Genomic DNA, 19,993 nt, shown 5'->3' on the forward strand with positions numbered 1-19,993 from the left:
TAGCCTAAAGCTCAACATAGTTGACTTAACTAACTTTACTTTGAAAAAGTAGTTCACTACATCCAAACTACTATGTGATAAATTATCACATCGAAATCTGAAATGTCATAGACTGCAAATTGCAATAACAGATCACTCTGCAGTTTTTTTTGCCCATTTCACCTATTAAATACCAAAACTATGATTCAAGTAAGAATTCGGCAGGTCTGCTGCTGAAACTGATTCGGCAGGTCTGCTGCTGAAACTGATTTGGCAGGTCTGCTGCTGAAACTGATTCGGCAGGTCTGCTGCTGAAACTGTGATTCGGCAGGTCGGCTGCTGAGAATTAAGGGAAATTCTAGTCTACTTAACCCATTTCTATTTTATTTTTTGCAAAAGAAAATATGTAGTTCCAGTAGATAGCTACACCGCAAAATAAGTAATTAACTACTGAAACCACTACCAAGATTTTAATTGAGTTAAACTACCCTCAAGCTACTGCAAAATGTAGTTAAATTACTAGTTGAACTACATGTAGTTCACTACTCCCCAACACTGGTTACTTGGTATTGTAAAAAGCCATAACATTTGTGACCTCAACATTAGAACCACAGTAAACACAAGAACCCAGCAGAGGTAGACAAAGCCACTTATTGTACAGTGTCTCTGTCATACAGTGCCTTCCGAAAGTATTCAGACCCCTTGACCTTTTCCATATTTTGTTACATTACAGCCTTATTCTAAAATTTATTAAATTGTATTTTTCCGTCTCATCAATCTACCCACAAAACCCCATAAAGACAAAGTAAAACCAGGATTTTATAAATTTTTGCTAATTTATTAAATCTAAAAACGAATATATCACATTTACATAAGTATTCAGTTCATTTGCTCAATACTTTGTAGACGCACCTTTGGCAGCGATACAGACTCGATTCTTCTTGGGTATGATGCTAAAAGCTTGGCATACCTGTATTCGGGAAGTTTCTCACATTCTTCTCTGCAGATCCTCTCATGCTCTGTCAGATTGGATGGGGAGCGTTGCTGCACAGCTATTTTCAGGTCTCTCCAGAGAATTTTGATCAGGTTCAAGTCCGGGCTCTGGCTAGGCCACTCAAGGACATTCAGAGACTTATCCCGAAGCCAATCCTGTGTTGTCTTGGGTGTGTGCTTAGGGTCGTTGTCCTGTTGGAAGTTGAACCTTCGCCCCAGTGTGAGATCCTGAGCAGTCTGGAGCAGGTTTTCATCAAGAATCTCTCCTGACTAATCTCCATGTCCCTGCCTTCAGAAAAACATCCCCACAGCATGATGCTGCCACCACCATGCTTCACGGTAGGTATGGTGCCAGGTGTCCTCCAGAAGTGATGCTTGGCGTTCAGGCCAAAGAGTTCAATCTTGATTTCATCAGACCAGAGAATCTTGTTTCTCATGGTCTGATAGTCTTTAGGTGCCTTTTGGCAAACTCCAAGTGGGCTGTCATGTGCCTTTTACTGAGGAGTGGCTTCCATCTGACCACTAACATTAAGGTCTGATTGGTGGAGTGCTGCAGAGATGCTTGTCCTTATGGAACATTCTCCCATCTCCACAGAGGAACTATAGAGCTCTGTCAGAGTGAACATCCGGTTCTTGGTCACCTCCCTGATCAAGGCCCTTCTCCCCCGATTGCTCAGTTTGGCCGGGCGGCCAGCTCTAGGAAGAGTCTTGGTGGTTTCAAACTTCTTCCATTCAAGAATGATGGAGGCCACTGTGTTCTTGGAGACCTTCAATGCTGCAGGCATTTTTTGGTACCCTTCCCCAGGTTCTGTGCCTCGACACAATCCTGTCTCAGACCTCTATGGACAATTCCTTTGACCTCATGGCTTGTTTTTTGCTCTGACATTCACTGTCAACTCTGGGACCTTAGATAGACAGGTGTGTGCCTTTCCAAATCATGCTCAATCAATTGAATTTACCACAGGTGGACTCTAATAAAGGTGTAGAAACAGCTCAAGGACAATCAATGGAAACAGGGGGCATCTGAGCTCAATTTCGAGTCTCATAACAAAGGGTCTGAATACTTATGTAAGTAAGGTATTTATGTTTTTTTTTAAATAGCAAAAATGTCTTAACACCTGTTTTAATTTTGTCATTATGCGGTATTGTGTATAGATTGCTGAGGATTCTTATTTTTAAATCCATTTTAGAATAAGGCTGAAACATAACAAAATGTGGAAAAAGACAAGGGGTCTGACAAGGGGTAGTAAAATGACACCGGAGCAGAAGGCAGACGTTTTACGTACCCCCTACCGATTGTGTTTTTATGTTTGTTTATCTGCGTTGGTTGTAACTTATTTTTTTACTATTTTTGTAAATAATGTTGCCGCTACCATCTCTTATGACCAAAAATAACTTCTAGACATCAGGACTGCGAATACTCACCACGGACTAGCAGAATAATTTTTCTTCTTTCACGACTCTGACGAGCCCGAGGCAGAGGATATACGGCTCCCTCAGAAACAGGCCCCGACCCCAGTGATTTGCGTGAAGAGGAGGCGGAGAAAGAGAGGCCCGAAGTGCGGGCTTCCTTCTGAGGAGTAGGCGGCGATCGAATAAACCCCCACTCCCCTCAATTCTGCTCGCAAACATGCAATCTTTGGACAATAAAATGGACGAGTTATTGGGAAGATTAAACTACCAACGGGACATTAAAAACTGTAACATCTTATGCTTCACGGAGTCGTGACTGAAGGACAACAATATCAACAGACAGCTGGCTGGTTATACAATGTACCGGCAGGATAGAACAGCGGCGTTTGGTGAGACAAGGGGCGGAGGTCTATGTATTTTTGTAAACAACAGCTGGTGCACGATATCTAAGGAAGTTTCAAGCCATTGCTCGCCTGAGGTAGAGTTTCTCATGATAAGCTGCAGACCACATTACCTACCGAGAGAGTTCACAACCATATTCTTTGTAGCTGTTCACATACCACCACAGTCAGAGGATGGCACCAATATAGCATTGAATGAGGTGTATTCTGCCACAAGCAAACAAGAAAACGCTCACCCAAACGCTCCTAGTAGCCGGGGACTTTAATGCAAGGAAACTTAAATCAGTTTTACCTCATTTACCTTAAATGTGCAACCAGAGGAAAAAGAACTCTGGACCTCCACACACAGAGACGCATACAAAGCTCTCCCTCGCCCTCCATTTGGCAAATCTGACCATCATTCTATCCTCCTGATTCCTGCTTACAAGCAAAACTTAAAGCAGGAAGCACCAGTGACTAGATCAATAAAAAGTGGTCAGATGAAGCAGATGCTAAGCTACAGGACTGTTTTTTCTAGCACAGACTGGAATATTTTCTGGGATTCCTCCAATGGCATTGAGGAGTACACCACATCTGTCATTGGATTCATCAATAAGTGCATCTATGACGTCGTCCCCACAGTGACCGTAAGTACATACCCCAGAAACCATGGATTACAGGCAGCATCCGCACTGAGCTAAAGGCTAGAGCTGCCGCTTTCAAGGAGTGGGACTCTAACCTGGAAGCTTTAAAGAAATCCCGCTATGCCTTCCGACAAACCATCAAACAGGCAAAGCGTCAATACAAGACTAAGATCGAGTCTTACTACAACGACTCTGACGCTCTTCGGATGTGGCAGGTCCTGCAAACCATTACAGACTACAAAGGGAAGCACAGCCAAGAGTTGCCCAATGACACAAGCCTACCGGACGAGCTAAACTACTTCTATGCTCGCTTCGAGACAAATCATACTGAGACATGCATGAGAGCCCCAGCTGTTCTGGACGACTGTGTGATTGCGCTCTCCACAGCCGATATGAGTAAGACCTTTAGAGAGGTAAACATTCACAAGGCCGCAGGGCCAGACAGATTACCAGGACGTGTACTGCGAGCATACGCTGACCAACTAACAAGTGTCTTCACTCACATTTTCAACCTCTCCCTATCCTAGTCTGTAATACCAACATGGTTTAAGCAGACCACCATAGTGCCTGTGCCCAAGAACACTAAGGTAACCTGCCTAAATGACTACCGACCCATAGCACTCAAGTCTGTAGCCATGAAGTGCTTTGAAACGCTGGGGATGGCTCACATCAACACCATCATCCCAGAAATCCTAGACTCACTCCAATTTGTATACCGCCCCAACAGATCCACAGATGATGCAGTCTCTATTACACTCCACACTGCCCTTTCCCACCTGGGCAGAAGGAACACCTATGTGAGAATGCTATTCATTGACTACAGCTCAGCGTTCAAAACCATAGTACCCTCAAAGCTCATCACTAAGCTAAGGACCCTGGGACTAAACACCTCCCTCTGCAATTGGGTTCTGGACTTCCTGACGGGCCACCCCCAAGTGGTAAGGGTTGGTAACAACACATCCGCCACACTGATCCTCAACACAGGGGCCCCTCAGGGGTGCGTGCTTAGCCCCCTCATGTACTCCCTGTTCACTCATGACTGCACGGCCAGGAACGACTCCAACACCATCATTAAATTTGCTGATGACACAAAAGTGGTAGGTCTGATCACCGACAACAATGAGACAGCCTATAGGGAGTAGGTCAGAGACCTGGCAGTGTGGTGCCAGGACAACAACCTCTCCCTCAACGTGATCAAAACAAAGGAGATGATTGTGGACTACTGGAAAAAGAGGACCGAGCACACCCCCATTCTCATCAACGGGGCTGCAGTGGAGCAGGTTGAGAGCTTCAAGTTCCTTGGTGTCCACATCACCAACAAATTAACATGGTCCAAGCACACCATGACAGTCGTGAAGCGGGCACGACAAAACCTATTCCCCCTCAGGAGACTGAAAATATTTGGCATGGGTCCTCAGATCCTCAAAAGGTTCTACAGCTGCACCATCAAGAGCATCCTGACTGGTTGCATCACTACCTGGTATGGCAACTGCTCTGCCTCCGACCGCAAGGCACTACAGAGAGTAGTGCGTACGGCCTAGTACATGACTTGGGCCAAGCTTCCTACCATCCAGGACCTCTATACCAGGCGGTGTCAGAGGAAGGCCCTGAAAATTGTCAAAGACTCCAGCCACCCTAGTCATAGACTGTTCTCTCTGCTACCACACGGCAAGCAGTACCGGAGCGCCAAGTCTAGGTCCAAGAGGCTTCTAAACAGCTTCTACCCCAAGCCATAAGACTCCTGGACATCCAGTCAAATGGCTACCCAGACTATTCACATTTCCCCCCCCCCCTGCCTTCTCCACACCACTGCCACTTTCTATTGTCATTTATGCATAGTCACTTTAATTAACTCTACCTACATGTACATAATACCTCAACTAACCGGTGCCCCCGCACATTGACTCTGTACCGGCACCCCCCTGCATATGTTGTTATTTTTTGCTGCTCCTCTTTAATTACTTGTTACTTTTATTTCTTATCTGTATTTTTTGAACCTGCACTGTCGGTTAGGGGCTCGTAAGTAAGCCTTTCACTATAAGGTCTACCTACACCTGTTGTATTCGGCGCATGTGATTAATAAAACTTGATTTGAATATTTTCCAAAGGCACTGTATCTCTCTTGGACCATAACTGTCAACATATCTCTAAACATTCCATGTTAATGAATAGGATTAGGGTGACTTTTAAAAGGTGACAATGTTCAAATCTAAGAGATTTTTAAATGACAGTTGTATATAAAAAAAATTGAACTTAACGAATATAATTATTTATGTTATATACAGTATTAAGTTAAGTGTATTACCCTTTCATATAATCAACGCATCATTTTTTGGAATCAACACGGATGGGTACGAAGCTGATGGGTACGAAGCTGATGGTCACAAAGCTGATTGGTACGAAGCTCACTGGTATGAAGCTGATAAGTCCGAAGCTGATGGGTACAAAAGTATCTCTGATAGTCATGCTAACAGCAGACACACTTCTCGGCATACATTACATTTACAGATACTTGGCAGGATTAGCCAATCCTTCAAGGACTCTGTTCCTATCGTAGTATGTGAGGAGTTCAAAACCGTGTTAGCTTAAAACGGGTGTGTAATCTTTCGTTTAAGAGATCTTGGGAGGAGCACAACACGAGGATATGAGATGAGATGGATGATGGTATTTGGGGATATTATATACACTGGGTTATGTGAGTGAGTGAGTGAGTGAGTGAGTGAGTAACTTTCGTATGGATGAAGATTTCATATGGATGAAGTAAGCCTGCTCTCCGCTATGACGGGGCAATTATAGATATACCCAGTGTTTAATTATAGACAGCAGCTGGTGGCATCATTTTAGGAGTTGGACAGCCCCCTTCCCACTACCCAGTCCCCATGAAGGTGCCTAGCCCCTCCCTGTATGGAAGGAATGCCTTGCACAGGTTGCTAAGTTATGGGGGCCTACTCAGCCAGCCCGACCTTTCGGTATTTTGGAAAATAAATAGTGATAATGTTCACTTCTGCCCTGCCGTATCCCGTTGTTGTAAATGAGAATGCGTTCTCAATCAATGTACCTATTTAAATGAAGGAAAACTCATTCGACACACATCCTTTGTTTAATTAAACAAAGTTGCACCTGGGTTGCACGTTCGGTGTGTCACTCTCAACAATTGCCTGCAATCTGCTTGCAACTCAGTTGTAATGTATCACATGAAATAGATATCGATCCTATTTCAGGTGACTGATTGTTTGCAATATCCAATCAGTGTGCAGAGAAAAAGTCACAATCTACAGCAGGGATCCACAACTTCTTAGAATCTGTTGATTTCCCAGCATTTTAGTCATTTAGCAGATCATCCAGAGTAACTGACAGGAGCAATTAGGGTTAAGTGCCTTGCTCAAGGGGCACATTGACAGATTTTTCACCTTGCTGGCAGAGGGATTCGAACCAGCAGTCTTTCAGTTACTGGCCAAACGCTCTTAACTGCTAAGCTACCTGCCAGCACCTTTTCTAACTTAATGTATCAATAAGTAACTGATTAGTTTACCTCATTTCCTACTGATGATTCTGACTACTGACAAGCTGAATTGAGTCAAATTCTTTGCACCAATAATAATCTTACGATGATTAACTTGAGTTATATTACCAATGCTATACTGAGATACTCAAATCATGGAAGTCCCCTCGGACTGGCCTAAAAATAAAGAAGGGTAGAAGAAGAGCTTAGCACCTCATCAGAGAAATTCACTTTAGTGATGCAGAGACAAAATTATGTATCTCTTCTTAAACCAAATTACAAACCAAAGATACCCTTGGAATGCATTCTAATAATAAAAGGCAGTACAGAGATACAAAACACATTACACAAGGGAATAAGCAATTATTGAACTCTTAGGCCTGTAATCTTGCTGGATTCATGTTTTATGTCTGTATCCAGTACCACAAGGTCACACATGTGATGTCACTCCCATAGTGTGCATGAGCCCTGGGCTACGTTCCAACATCCATACTAGCATACTTCTTGGAACGCATGCCCAACCCCTGATCTAATTGGTCTGCTGGGGGGTAAGCATAGATCTCAGAGGGGTCTGCCCAGGGGACAGCATAGACCTCTGGATACCAATGTTAACTGGGGCAACAGTTATGTACCTTAGTGTACCTTAGCATAAAAAGTCTACTGTATTTAATGGTAGCTCCATTGAGAGGTTTTTCCAATTAAAGACATGTTCCTGATTGTGCTGTAGGCGTTCAGAGCAGTAGCTTGTATATTTTTGTCCAATGGTGCAACAGAAAAATTATAACTCGCTTAGAGAAGATGAAAGTAGAATGAACAGGGGGTTTCCATGATCCCAGCCACACATCTTCAAAAAATGTAGAGGAGTCACTTTACGCTCAGTATTTTTAGCTGGGGTGAACGCATGACAAGTCGGCCCCATGTCTCGCTCTGTCACTCTCTCACTCTGAGCCCTGCCTGACGGTGTCGGCCCTCTCGTATCTGAGCTGCCCACACCCTAGAGAGGTGGAGCCTCCATGTTCTTGTGCATTGGATCTGGGTGAGGCACCAGTTGCAGGGTGAGTCTCTTTGGCCAAGGTGTCTGCTGCCCTCCATGGCCCAATGATCCAGCAACCCAACCCTACCCAACACCTGCTGGTCTGACAAGTCTCAGGTTGAAGCTACCTAGAGGCCTGGTTACCCTTTCTGTGGTTTCTACTGACCACTAAGAAAAAATAGGATTTCTAACCTCAACCTTTTCCCTTTGGATCCGAGACGCGGTGGTTGAAGACACCAACCATGGCTGATAAACTAGGTCTGGCTGTGGGGGATGATGCTGCGACCATCATGGCGCTATTGGAGCGTGTGGCGGGCATCATCGACAATGTGCAGATGTGCCAGACGCGTATGGAGGAGAGGCAGCTCGAGCTGGAGAACAGTGTCAAGACCATCCAGGAGGACGTGGTGAAGCTGACGGTAAACCATGCCGCCACCAGCAGCACAGTGGACAAGCTGCTGGAGAAGACGCGCAAGGTCAGCTGCCACATCAAGGATGTCCGTGTACGGGTAGAGAATCAGAACATCCGCGTCAAGAAGGTGGAAACCACCCAGGAGGAACTGTTGGCCAAGAACAAGTTCCGGGTTGTTATCTACCAGGTAATCCCATCCAGCCAATTTCATTGGTGCAAAAAGCATGGTGTGAGAAGCAAGTGGTGGTAATCATTATCATCTTTATCCACTAACTGGCTTCATTATCGGTTATTTGAGGATCATTCTCTCAATAGTTGTAGAAGGATGTGGTAAATTGTTAAAAACTTGTGGATTTTAGTTAAGATTTTGCCGACAGAAATAACAGACAGGAGGGGTGAAAGCATCTGATAAAATTGAGGGTGTTATAGTGAATTCAACGCATGGACTATTTTTAGATGACAGAATGGTACCGGCTTAATTTTACTTTGGCCTTCAAAGTTAACAGCTGCAAGCCCACCATTGACCAGAGTTTTTCAGGGTCTAAGTTGCCTTGACAGCACGCAAGATATACTGCAGTCTACTGAAAGGTTAGATGCTGCACTCAAGAACAAGAAACTATGTGGCAAATAGCCAATGACGATACGATTTGGATGAAGCAGCCAGGGATGGGGGTGTAGTGGATTTTGGCAGCCATTTTTTTTTAATAAGAGGGGAAGGTCAAATAATATAAAGAACAACATGCTTTTTCCATAGACAAACTGGATTCACTGGCAGCCGCATAATCACTGAAAAATATGTAGTTTGGCATGGGTCACATACTAATGTTGAATCAAGCACATGCTTTGAAGTCAGCATCAAATGAACTGATTCAATTCATACTCTCCCTTCTATGAAAAAGGAATGTCATGCTGTAATTAAAGCTACCTAAGATGACTGGATCAATTGTCTAACATTTTAACACCACTTGGTACTAAAAGACCTTATAGAAAATGTCACGATTTATTTAATATTACTACTGGTATTTATCTGTGTTTTTTATGTGAAGTTACAAAAAAATTGAAATTTCGAATAGTTACTTCAAAACATGTATCTAGTTTGGTGACAATGGTTCTTGGTAGCAATAAATATGTAAGCTGTTACCCTGTGGTTTTAAGTCAAATACCAGGTTACTAGGGGACTGCAAAATAAGGTGATACCATCAGGTTTCACATAATATGCAAGACGCATATAAATGATACAGTACATTAATAGTGATTATATCGTAGCTATATTGGAACAGCCCTGCAACTCTGAATTAGGCTCTGCAAGCAAACTTCGTCAACCATAAATGGAACTTGAATACTTGTAAGGATTTAGCATGATACTTTTAACCAATCATTTGTATATTTTTTTTACTTATTTGTTGTATTATATTAGACATCAAGTTACCTGACTGATAAAGCTGCTCTTTGAAACGGATACAGCTTGCTTAAAGCTACTTACACACTGTAAAAAGTTGCAAAAGCTATGATGTGATATGTTTAGCTTTCTACCGCCTATAGCTGAGCTATATCAGCCAGTGTGAGTATTATTAATAGTCCCCAGTTCACCTTTAAACTCCCAAATTTATTCAGTGAGAACAATATACGCATGTATTTGCATGCGAATTACATGCATAATTAGCTAGACTCATTTATTTATTTTTTACAGAAAGTATTCTCACCCCTTGACTTATTCCACATTGTAACGATACTCTAAATCCTCCTCCTCCTCAGACGAGGAGAGGAGAGAGGGATCTGAAGACCAATGTGCAGCGAGGTATGATGACATGATTTATTTAAGACACGACAAAACAACAAACACGATGTAGCCAGAAAACGAACTATACTTGAATCAACTACAAAACAAATAAACGATGAAAACAGACCTGGACACGAACTACAAACAAACGCTACAGTCCCGTGTGGCACGAACATACATACTGACACAGGAGACAACCACCCACAAACAAACAGTGTGAAAACACCTACCTTAATATGGCTCTCAATCAGAGGAAATGAAAACCACCTGCCTCTAATTGAGAGCCATATCAGGTCACCCTTAAACCAACATAGAAACAGAAAACATAGACTGCCCACCCAAACTCACGTCCTGACCAGCTAACACATACACAAACTAACAGAAAACAGGTCAGGACCGTGACATAACCCCCCCCTCAAGGTGCGTACTCCGAACGCACCACCAAAAGTCTAGGGGAGGGTCTGGGTGGGCATCTGACCACGGTGGTGGCTCCGGCTCCGGACGCTGTCCCAATCCCACCATAATAAATCCCCGCTTCTGTGTCTTCCTCAAGGTGGCGACCCTCGCCACCGACCTTGGACTGGGAACCCTAGACATGGGTCCCGCTGGATTTAGGGACCGCCCCGGACTGAGGGACGGCAGCTCCGGACTGAGGGACAACACCGGACTGGCTGGCGGATCCTGGCTGGCTGGCGGATCCTGGCTGGATGACGGCTCTGGCTGGTCCTGGCTGGACGGCTCTGAAGGCTGGTCCTGGCTGGACGGCTCTGAAGGCTGATCCGGTCTGGCGGAAGGCTCTGGCTGATCCGGTCTGGCGGAAGGCTCTGGCTGATCCGGTCTGGCGGAAGGCTCTGGCTGATCCGGTCTGGCGGAAGGCTCTGGCTGATCCGGTCTGGCGGAAGGCTCTGGCTGATCCGGTCTGGCGGAAGGCTCTGGCTGATCCGGTCTGGCGGACGGCTCTGGCTGATCCGGTCTGGCGGACGGCTCTGGCTGATCCGGTCTGGCGGACGGCTCTGGCTGATCCGGTCTGGCGGACGGCTTTGCAGGCTCATGGCAGACGGGCAGCTTTGCAGGCTCATGGCAGACGGGCAGTTCAGGCGCCGCTGGGCAGACGGGCAGTTCAGGCGCCGCTGGGCAGACGGGCAGTTCAGGCGCCGCTGGGCAGACGGGCAGTTCAGGCGCCGCTGGGCAGACGGGCAGTTCAGGCGCCGCTGGGCAGACGGGCAGTTCAGGCGCCGCTGGGCAGACGGGCAGTTCAGGCGCCGCTGGGCAGACGGGCACACCTGTAGGGAGGAGACGGAGAGACAGCCTGGTGCGTGGGGCTGCCACAGGACCCACCAGGCTGGAGAGACCTACAGGAGGCTTGATGTTAAAAGGCACCTGAAGGACCGGGCTGTGGGGGAGCACTGGAGCTCTGGTGCGCAGCCTTGGCACCACTCCCCCAGGCTGGCATACTACTCCAGCCCGTACCCTCCAGATTGCAGGCACAGGTTGAACCGGGCTGTGGATGAGCACTGGAGATCTAGTGCCTACTACGCGCACTTCTCCCTTAGGCTCCACTCCCACATTTGCCCGGTAAGAGCGGAGCGTAGGCATAGGACGCACTGCACCCTCCCAGCGCCCGGAGACACAGCACGCAGAGCCGGCGCAGGATACCCTGGACCGAAACTGCGTACCGGAGACCAGACGCGCTGAGCAGGCACAATACGCCCCGGCTGGATGCCCACACTCACTTGACACTTACGGGGGGCTGCCCTATAGCGCACCAGGCTATGGGCACGCACTGGCGACACCGTGCGCTTAACCGCATAACACGGTGCCTGACCAGTGACGAGTTGCTTATAATAAGCCCGAGGAGTGTGCTCAGGTCTGCTACCTGGCTTAGCCACACTCCTCTCTAGCCCCCCACCAAAAAAATTCTGGGGTTGCCTCTCGTACCTGTCCCGCTGTCGTGCTGCCTCCTCATATCGCCGCCGCTCAGCTTTCGCTTCCTCCAGCTCAGCTTTGGGGCGGCGATACTCCCCAGCCTGTGCCCAGGGTCCTTCTCCGTTCAACTCTTCCTCCCAAGTCCACAAGTCCTGGGATTTCTGCGGTTGCTGTCCTCTTCCCCGCTGCTTGGTTCTGGTAATTTGGTGGGTGGTTCTGTAACGATACTCTAAATCCTCCTCCTCCTCAGACGAGGAGAGGAGAGAGGGATCTGAAGACCAATGTGCAGCGAGGTATGATGACATGATTTATTTAAGACACGACAAAACAACAAACACGATGTAGCCAGAAAACGAACTATACTTGAATCAACTACAAAACAAATAAACGATGAAAACAGACCTGGACACGAACTACAAACAAACGCTACAGTCCCGTGTGGCACGAACATACATACTGACACAGGAGACAACCACCCACAAACAAACAGTGTGAAAACACCTACCTTAATATGGCTCTCAATCAGAGGAAATGAAAACCACCTGCCTCTAATTGAGAGCCATATCAGGTCACCCTTAAACCAACATAGAAACAGAAAACATAGACTGCCCACCCAAACTCACGTCCTGACCAGCTAACACATACACAAACTAACAGAAAACAGGTCAGGACCGTGACACACATTTTGTTGTGTTACAGCTTGAATTTAAACTAAATTAAGATTTTTTTTAAATCACCGGCCTACACACAATACCCCATCACGTTAAAAAGGAATTTTGTTTTTCTAAATGTTTACAAATGTATTAAAGTGAAAAGCTGAAATGTCTTGAGTCAATAAGTATTCAACCCCTTCATTATGGCAAGCCTAAATCAGTTCAGGAGTAAAGATTTGCCTAACAAGTCACATAATAAGTTGCATGGATTCACTCTGTGCGCAATAATGGTGTTTAACATGATTTTTGAATGACTACCTCATCTCTGTACTTCACACATACAATTATTTGTAAGGTCCCTCAGTCGAGCAGTGAATTTCAAACACAGATTCAACCACAAAAACCAAAGAGGTTTTCCAATGCCACGCAAAGAAGGGCACCTTACAGCAGACACTGAATATCCCTTTGAGTATGATCAAGTTATTAATTACAATTTGGATTATGTATAACACACCCAGTCGCTACAAAGATACAGGCGTCCTTCTGGACAGGAAGGAAACCACTCATGGATTTCACCATGAGGCCAACAGTGATTTTAAAACTGTTACAGAGTTTAATGGCTGTTATAGGAGAAAACTGAGGATGGATCAACAACATTGTAGTTACTTCACAATACTAATCTAATTGACAGAGTGAAAAGAAGGAAGCCTGTAAATAACAATATTATAAAACATGCATCCTGCTTGCAAAAAGACACTAAAGTAATACTGCTAAAAATGTGGCAAAGCAATTAACTTTTTGTCCTGAATACAAAGTGTTGTGTTTGGGGCAAATCCAATAGATTTGGGTACCACTCTCCATATTTCCAAGCATAGTGGTGGCAGCATCATGTTATGGTATGCTTGTACTCAGGAGTTTTTCAGGATAAAAAAGAAACAGAAAGCACAGGCAAAATCCAGGAGGAAAACCTAATTCAGTCTGCTTTCTACCAGACACTGGGAGGTTAATTCACTTTTCAGGACAATAACCTAAAACACAAGGCCAAATCTACACTGGAATTGCTTACCAAGAATGGCCGAGTTACAGTTTTGACTTAAATCTGCTTAAAAATGTATGGCAAGACTTGAAAATGGTTGTCTAGCAATAATCAACAACATATATTGACTCAGGGGTGTGAATTCTTATGTAAATTATGTATTTCTGTATTTAATTTTCAACTTTACAAAGTCCTTCTGTAGGACTTTCCAAAAACCCATTTCTAAAAACATGTTTTCACTTTGTCATTATGGAGTATTGTGTGTGGATGGGTGAAAAAATAAATATTGAATCCATTTTGAATTCAGGCTGTAACCCAACAAAATGTGGAATAAGTCAAGGGGTATGAATACTTTCTGAGGGCACTGTAGCTGCACTCTTTGGTCATTCATAAAATAGAATGATTTATGATTCTTGGCAATGTCTTCATAATGGCTGCTCTTATTTCAAACACGAAACATTAACCCATTAACTAATGTCTTAACTGGGTTATGGCAACCGCGGCATTAAGCGAAAACAATTGGTCTCTCCTTCTCAGGATTGTCAAGGCGTGAGATACTTTATTTAACATGATTTAGATCATACAAATAAGACACAGACAGAAATATTATGGCTGCCATTCTCCTCCAAACATCTATCCAGACTTTTATTTGAGGTCTTTATTTTCTAAGTGTTACAGCTCAATACTATTGCAATGCTTCTGTCAGTGCTCAGACATTATTCAGACCTGATCAAATGCTACCACTTGATATTACAGATGTGTTCTAGCAGGCAGACTCACAAGTGCTTTTGTAAATCCATTTGATTCTTTTGAGTTCGTTTTATGACACTTGATCTGGTTTCTGTTCTCATTACAGGGGGACAGTGAGGTGTCAGCTGTGTCAGCCGGAAAGGAACCCAAAGAAACCAAGGATCCCAAAGAGCCCAAACCGTCTGTGGCCGAAGTGGAGCCAGACCACTTTGAGCTCCCCCCTGAGTCTGATGATGAGTACATGGTGGTGGAGGAAGCCTCGTCCACGGCCGCTAAGATAAAGAAATCAGGCCTAACCCGCATGGAGAGCTTCAAGTCCACCTTCTCTCGCGTGAACATGACAAAGACGAAAGAGAACATGAGCAGCAAGGTTGGCCAGATGGGTGAGCGCATCGTATCAACCGAGCGTCGGCAGAAGATCCGCCAGTCTGGGGAGAGGCTCAAGCAGTCCGGCTCGCGGCTCAAGGAATCCATTGCCAGCCATGTGCCAGCCAAACTAAAGAAGGAGAGGACTGTGGCGGAGGGCCAGGAGGGAGCTGTGGGGGTCACCGAGGACGCCACACCCGTCCCGCCCCCCAAGGGCAACAAATCCATCAGCCCTAAGCTCGCTGAGGATGGCGTAGAGGAGGAGGTGCCAATGCATGATATTAAACAGCTCTCCTAAACCAGCGTTCAATGAAATGGAAAACAACAACGTGTGTTTTTCTTTTCATATTTTTTTCTTTTTGAAGGATTGTCCTGTGAACGATAGTCCCATAAACACGGCAGTTAGGGTTTCAACACAATGAGGTTATATAATCCACACAACATTTTGAAGTCGTCTTTGTTTTGGAAATTCAATGATTTATATAGATATACTTCTATCTTTTTTGTCATTTTTTCTTACATTTAACACAAGCATGCAAAACAAATAAACTGACAAGAATTACAGCAAATTTGTGCGATTGGACATTTTCTACAGACTTAGAACATATTATAATACATAAGACATTCAATTGTCTTTAATTTGCATGTTGAAAGGCTGAATATGGGATGTTAAGGCTAAACTATTGAAGTGATGGAAGTTGAAATGGAATTTGGTATGGTTTGATTAAGGTTAATGTTTCATACACAAAACATTAACTTGACTGGAAAGTGTCTTTGTGCAAAGGTAAGTGAAGAATGATGAGCATTTGGTCTCAATTGGTCTAAATAGAATTTCTTGTGCAATTTTTGCAGATAAAAACTCAATCAGCTGGTGTCTGAGGAGTAAAGCATATATAAATAGCATATATAAATAGCATATATAATTGAATGGACAAATTGGTAGGTGAAGAAACTAATGTGCATTATGTCAAATATCTATGGATATTACATTTTTATTGTAAAAAAAAAATATTAGTTATACAAATGGCCAAATGGACATAAGCAGATTCATAAATATATGCATCTGCTCCACATCTAGTGTAGTTTATTATATAAAGCCATTACTAGGACATTTTATTGAGAGTTGTTTGCTTCAACAGAGTGAGTGATTTTGCATGTTTACAGATATTATTTTAAGTTTAAGTTGAGAGTAATTCTCTAGAGTGAATGTCATGGAATATATAATATGTATGAAGCCTCTCTGCTGCTAAGGAGAGGTAACACATTGTGCATGTTATCATCTTATTCAATTGTCCAATAACCTTGTTAATTGTAGATTTTGTTTCTATATTAATGAACACAGTTCTTTTCTCCTGTTTAAAAAGGTCTATAATAGGTGCAATACTCGACTAACTGTTTTGCTGTAGCACAACATATCTCAAGATAGTTGCCATTTTTTACATGAAGTCAAAAGCTTTTTTAAGTTACCATAAATGTGTTGTAACAACTTGACAACCACACTTTGTTAATTGCAATGACCCCGTCATAAAGTATAGCACTGTAAAATCAAAAAATAAAGAAATGGCATCCTTGTTTGCTATGTTATGCTTTATTACAAAATGATTTAAAAAATGGGCCCTGCTTTATTTGAAGTGCATCTGATGAAGTCTTCATTAGAACGGCATAAATGGGTCACAAATAATCTGTAACCGTATTTCATGCTCTATGAAAGATTAATAAACGTGAACAAATAAATTGATGATTGTTACACAGTTATAACACATTATGAATCTTTATAGAGCATGAGGATTTGTGAAGCATCTATGTAGCTCTTATGAATCCTATATGAAGGCTTTATGAAGCCTTCATAAAATGCACTTCAAATAAAGAGGGACCAAAAAAAGGTTCTAAAGTTGTTACTATGATGCCAGATGATGCTATTGAAATGCTTTTTGAGAGCATCACGTGTCATAGAGGGGTTGATTTATGTGGATGTCTAGGATACGGGTGTTAGGAATGACAGGTTGACTATCAAACAACAATCTTTTCTACAGCACTTGAGCAGATACAACACCAGGGTGGGATGATGAGTTACTCAAAAACAGTCCTTTCTATAAGACCACTGCATTGTTTCCATCTTCCGGTATTCTTTGAAAATATGTTTAATAAAAATGCAAATGATTGTAAATTGGCTGCACAAAATGATATTGTTATTGATGAATCAATTCATTTGTACGTCAATAGAGTATAATTCTGACAAATCACTTGGAATGAGATAAACACACACATTGTCATTATCGTACTCAGTATGTGGTTGAGACACACACACACACACACACACACACACACACACACACCACCCATAACTTGTGCAAACTAAAAAAGCTACCACTTTGAAGTGAAATTCACACTCATTTTCAGTCACAGAGCAGAGCCACTCCCCTCAGCATCCAGTGGTCAGGGGACTTAAGAGGAAGATCAGGTCTGTATGTCTAGGTTTCTTATACATGGGACAGGGATACAGGCTCATCCCTTGCTGACCCTGGCATCGTCAGCCAAGATAGATAATTTCAGTATATGTTTAATAAATGAAAAACAAAAATGTGTATAAGCATTTCCATTGAAAGATTAGATGTTTCTTGTAACCTTTCAAAGGCGACTCGTGAGTTAGACTTTTTCCGGTCCCACCCTCCCCTGTCCAAGAAGAGTCAGTAGATGAAGACTCCACCCATTTTGTCTGGTGGCGGCGCCGTGACATCCTTCCTCATCCTCCAGGCGACATCGTTTTCCAGGACAACAGTGTTCAGGGCCCAGCCTTTGGCCAGGATCATCCTTGTGGTCTCATGCCTCATGGCAGTCAGCAAGCCCTATGGCAAACCCTCATGGTCTCATGCCTCATGGCAGTCAGAAAGCCCTATGACAAACCTTCGTGTTCTCCTGCCTCATGGCAGTCAGAAAACCCTATTTCTTCATAAATATCCTTAAAAATGATGCTGATTCATGATTTCAACTGGCTGAGAAAAGCTGCCTCCCTGTCTGTCTCATCCCAACTCCCGATATGTTCATTACTATGGGACATCTGGAGATCGAATTTGAATATTGAAACAATGTTGCAAATGTCGAAGAGACAGACGGCAAGGTTTATACAAATCTCTGCTGTTGAAAACTAAATGTTAGTCTATAAGAAATGTGAGATAATATCTCGATGGTTTTTATAGTGGAGATCAAGTTTATAAATTGCCTGGCTGGGCTGACGAGACAGTCAGATGGAACAGAGTAAATAGGTATTATAACGTCACAGATTTAGACGGTGGTAACTTGTGAAATAGACACTGTCTGGAATACAGTTTTAACCAATCAGCATTCAGGATTAGACCCACCCGTTGTATAAACGTTTATTCCTCACCTGTGGATTAAAGAAGCCAGTGAGCCAGGACCGGTAGGCCAGAACTGGTGGAACCGTCCAGTGGAGATCCAGGTAGGGAACTGCTGGTTCCTCTCCAGTAGCTTGATGAACCAGAAGCCCACATTGCCAAGTCTCATCTGATCTTCTGACCCAGCTTGTGGATGTGGGCATCATACATGCTGTCCGGGGCATCACTCAAATCCTCAGACATGATAATGATCTCTAATGGTACTCAGGTAAGTTTTTTTTCCTGAAACCTACTGAAACGCGACTCAAAGGATTCAGTTGGTAAAACATGATGACTAGAGGAAAATATTGTCTAATGTTAGTTACACAGTACAGTGTGAAAAATTGTTTTTATTACAGATTTCCTTTTTTATATTATCTCTGTATTACTGTATGTGTTTTTCAGAGACTTACCATCGATGGCCGGTGTCAGATCAGTGAGGGTACTCAGACTATGATTTGCTGCATGCGGTCAAGGTCCTGCCACAGAAAGATGTTCATGAAGATGAGCTGTCACCTGAAGAACAAAGTACAGGGGACCTTATTATTGATGCAGCTGTTCAGTTGATCTGTGGTACATATGGGATCTTTACAATGCCAATAAATATAGTTTGTTGACCTCAACCCTTGATTGACACTACCAATCTTGTCCATGTCTGGTTGGGTGCCTCATGTGGAACAGTCCGCTGGCAGTTTGTCCAGCATCTCGTTGACCAGCTTCTGACACAGTGGCCTCTATAGTCTCCCCTCCCCCACTGTCCCTCCCTCACTGTCTCTTCCACTCCCCCTCCCCCACTGTCCCTCCCTGTCCCTTCCACTCCCCCTCCCCTCCGCTCCCCCTCCCTGTTGACCAGCAGCAGGGTCTCAATGTGGAGCCGCTAATCCAGCACATTCTTGGCTTTGGGTATAGTATAACCCTTGTAGAAACGGAACTTGTCGGCGAATGTGCTCTCGCAGAACCACACGTGGGTGAAGGTGTTTGTCCAGGTTGTCTGTGACGTGGCCACCATATTGGACATTGGCCAGAATAAAGCGCAGGCAGCTCCAGTTGACGCCACGCTTCACACCCATCTCGTCCAGGTGGTTCTGGACAAACTGCATGCTGGAAGTGAAGTCTGTCTGGATGGACTTATAGAAGATGTTCCAGCCCAGGGGGCCAAACTTACACCTCTCATGCAAGGATAAAACCCAACACACATTAGATTGACAGATGGATTGACTGATCAATTCATTTCTTAAGTAATTTATAAATGTGTGAATTATTCATTCATTCATCTATTTATTCATACAGGGTGTACAACTTAGTCTTTCATAGTAGACCTACAGTAGTGATTTTCAGAAGGTTCCCTGTCCTGCAGAGGGGAAAGAGAGGCAGAGGCAGAGCAGTAGGAATAACCAGATAAAAGGGAAACAGGAACAGTAGATGGAAAGAGAGTTATTGTTATGAAAGAAACAACAGTCATTGGGGATATGGGATATGGGGTATGATATGGATTATGATATAGGGGTATGATATGGGTTATTTGTATTTGTTATTGATCCACAGCTGCCAGAGTCTTCCTCCTGTTCGGAGCTGCCAGAGTCTCCCTCCTGTCCGGAGCTGCCAGGGTCTCCCTCCTGTCCAGGGCTGCCAGGTTCTTCCTCCTGTCCGGAGCCCGCTGCGGTGGCGAGGGTCCCCGCTTCAGAGGCGCCACATAAGTGGGCCAAGCTTAAGGTGGAGCGGGACACCAGAGCC

The 19,993-nt window shown here is 44.1% G+C and overlaps 1 protein-coding gene across 1 annotated transcript; it reads left to right on the forward strand.

Annotated features, from left to right (window-relative positions):
- Positions 1-7,827: 7,827 nt before the first annotated feature.
- LOC129823080 (caveolae-associated protein 4a-like) lies at positions 7,828-17,034 on the forward strand. The gene is made up of 2 exons (XM_055881810.1): positions 7,828-8,543; positions 14,608-17,034. Exons 1-2 carry the CDS (start codon positions 8,187-8,189, stop codon positions 15,163-15,165), a joined length of 915 nt encoding a protein of 304 aa, XP_055737785.1. The 5' UTR covers positions 7,828-8,186; the 3' UTR covers positions 15,166-17,034.
- The last annotated feature ends 2,959 nt before the right edge of the window (positions 17,035-19,993 follow it).

Source organism: Salvelinus fontinalis, chromosome 25 (assembly GCF_029448725.1).
Source record: "Salvelinus fontinalis isolate EN_2023a chromosome 25, ASM2944872v1, whole genome shotgun sequence".
Lineage (NCBI taxonomy): Eukaryota > Metazoa > Chordata > Actinopteri > Salmoniformes > Salmonidae > Salvelinus > Salvelinus fontinalis.

Coding starts and splice junctions, on each gene's coding strand:
- LOC129823080 (XM_055881810.1), top strand. CDS start 8,187: ATGGCTGATAAACTAGGTCTGGCTGTGGGGGATGATGCTGCGACCATC. Junction 8,544..14,607: donor TCCGGGTTGTTATCTACCAG/GTAATCCCATCC, acceptor TTCTCATTACAG/GGGGACAGTGAGGTGTCAGC.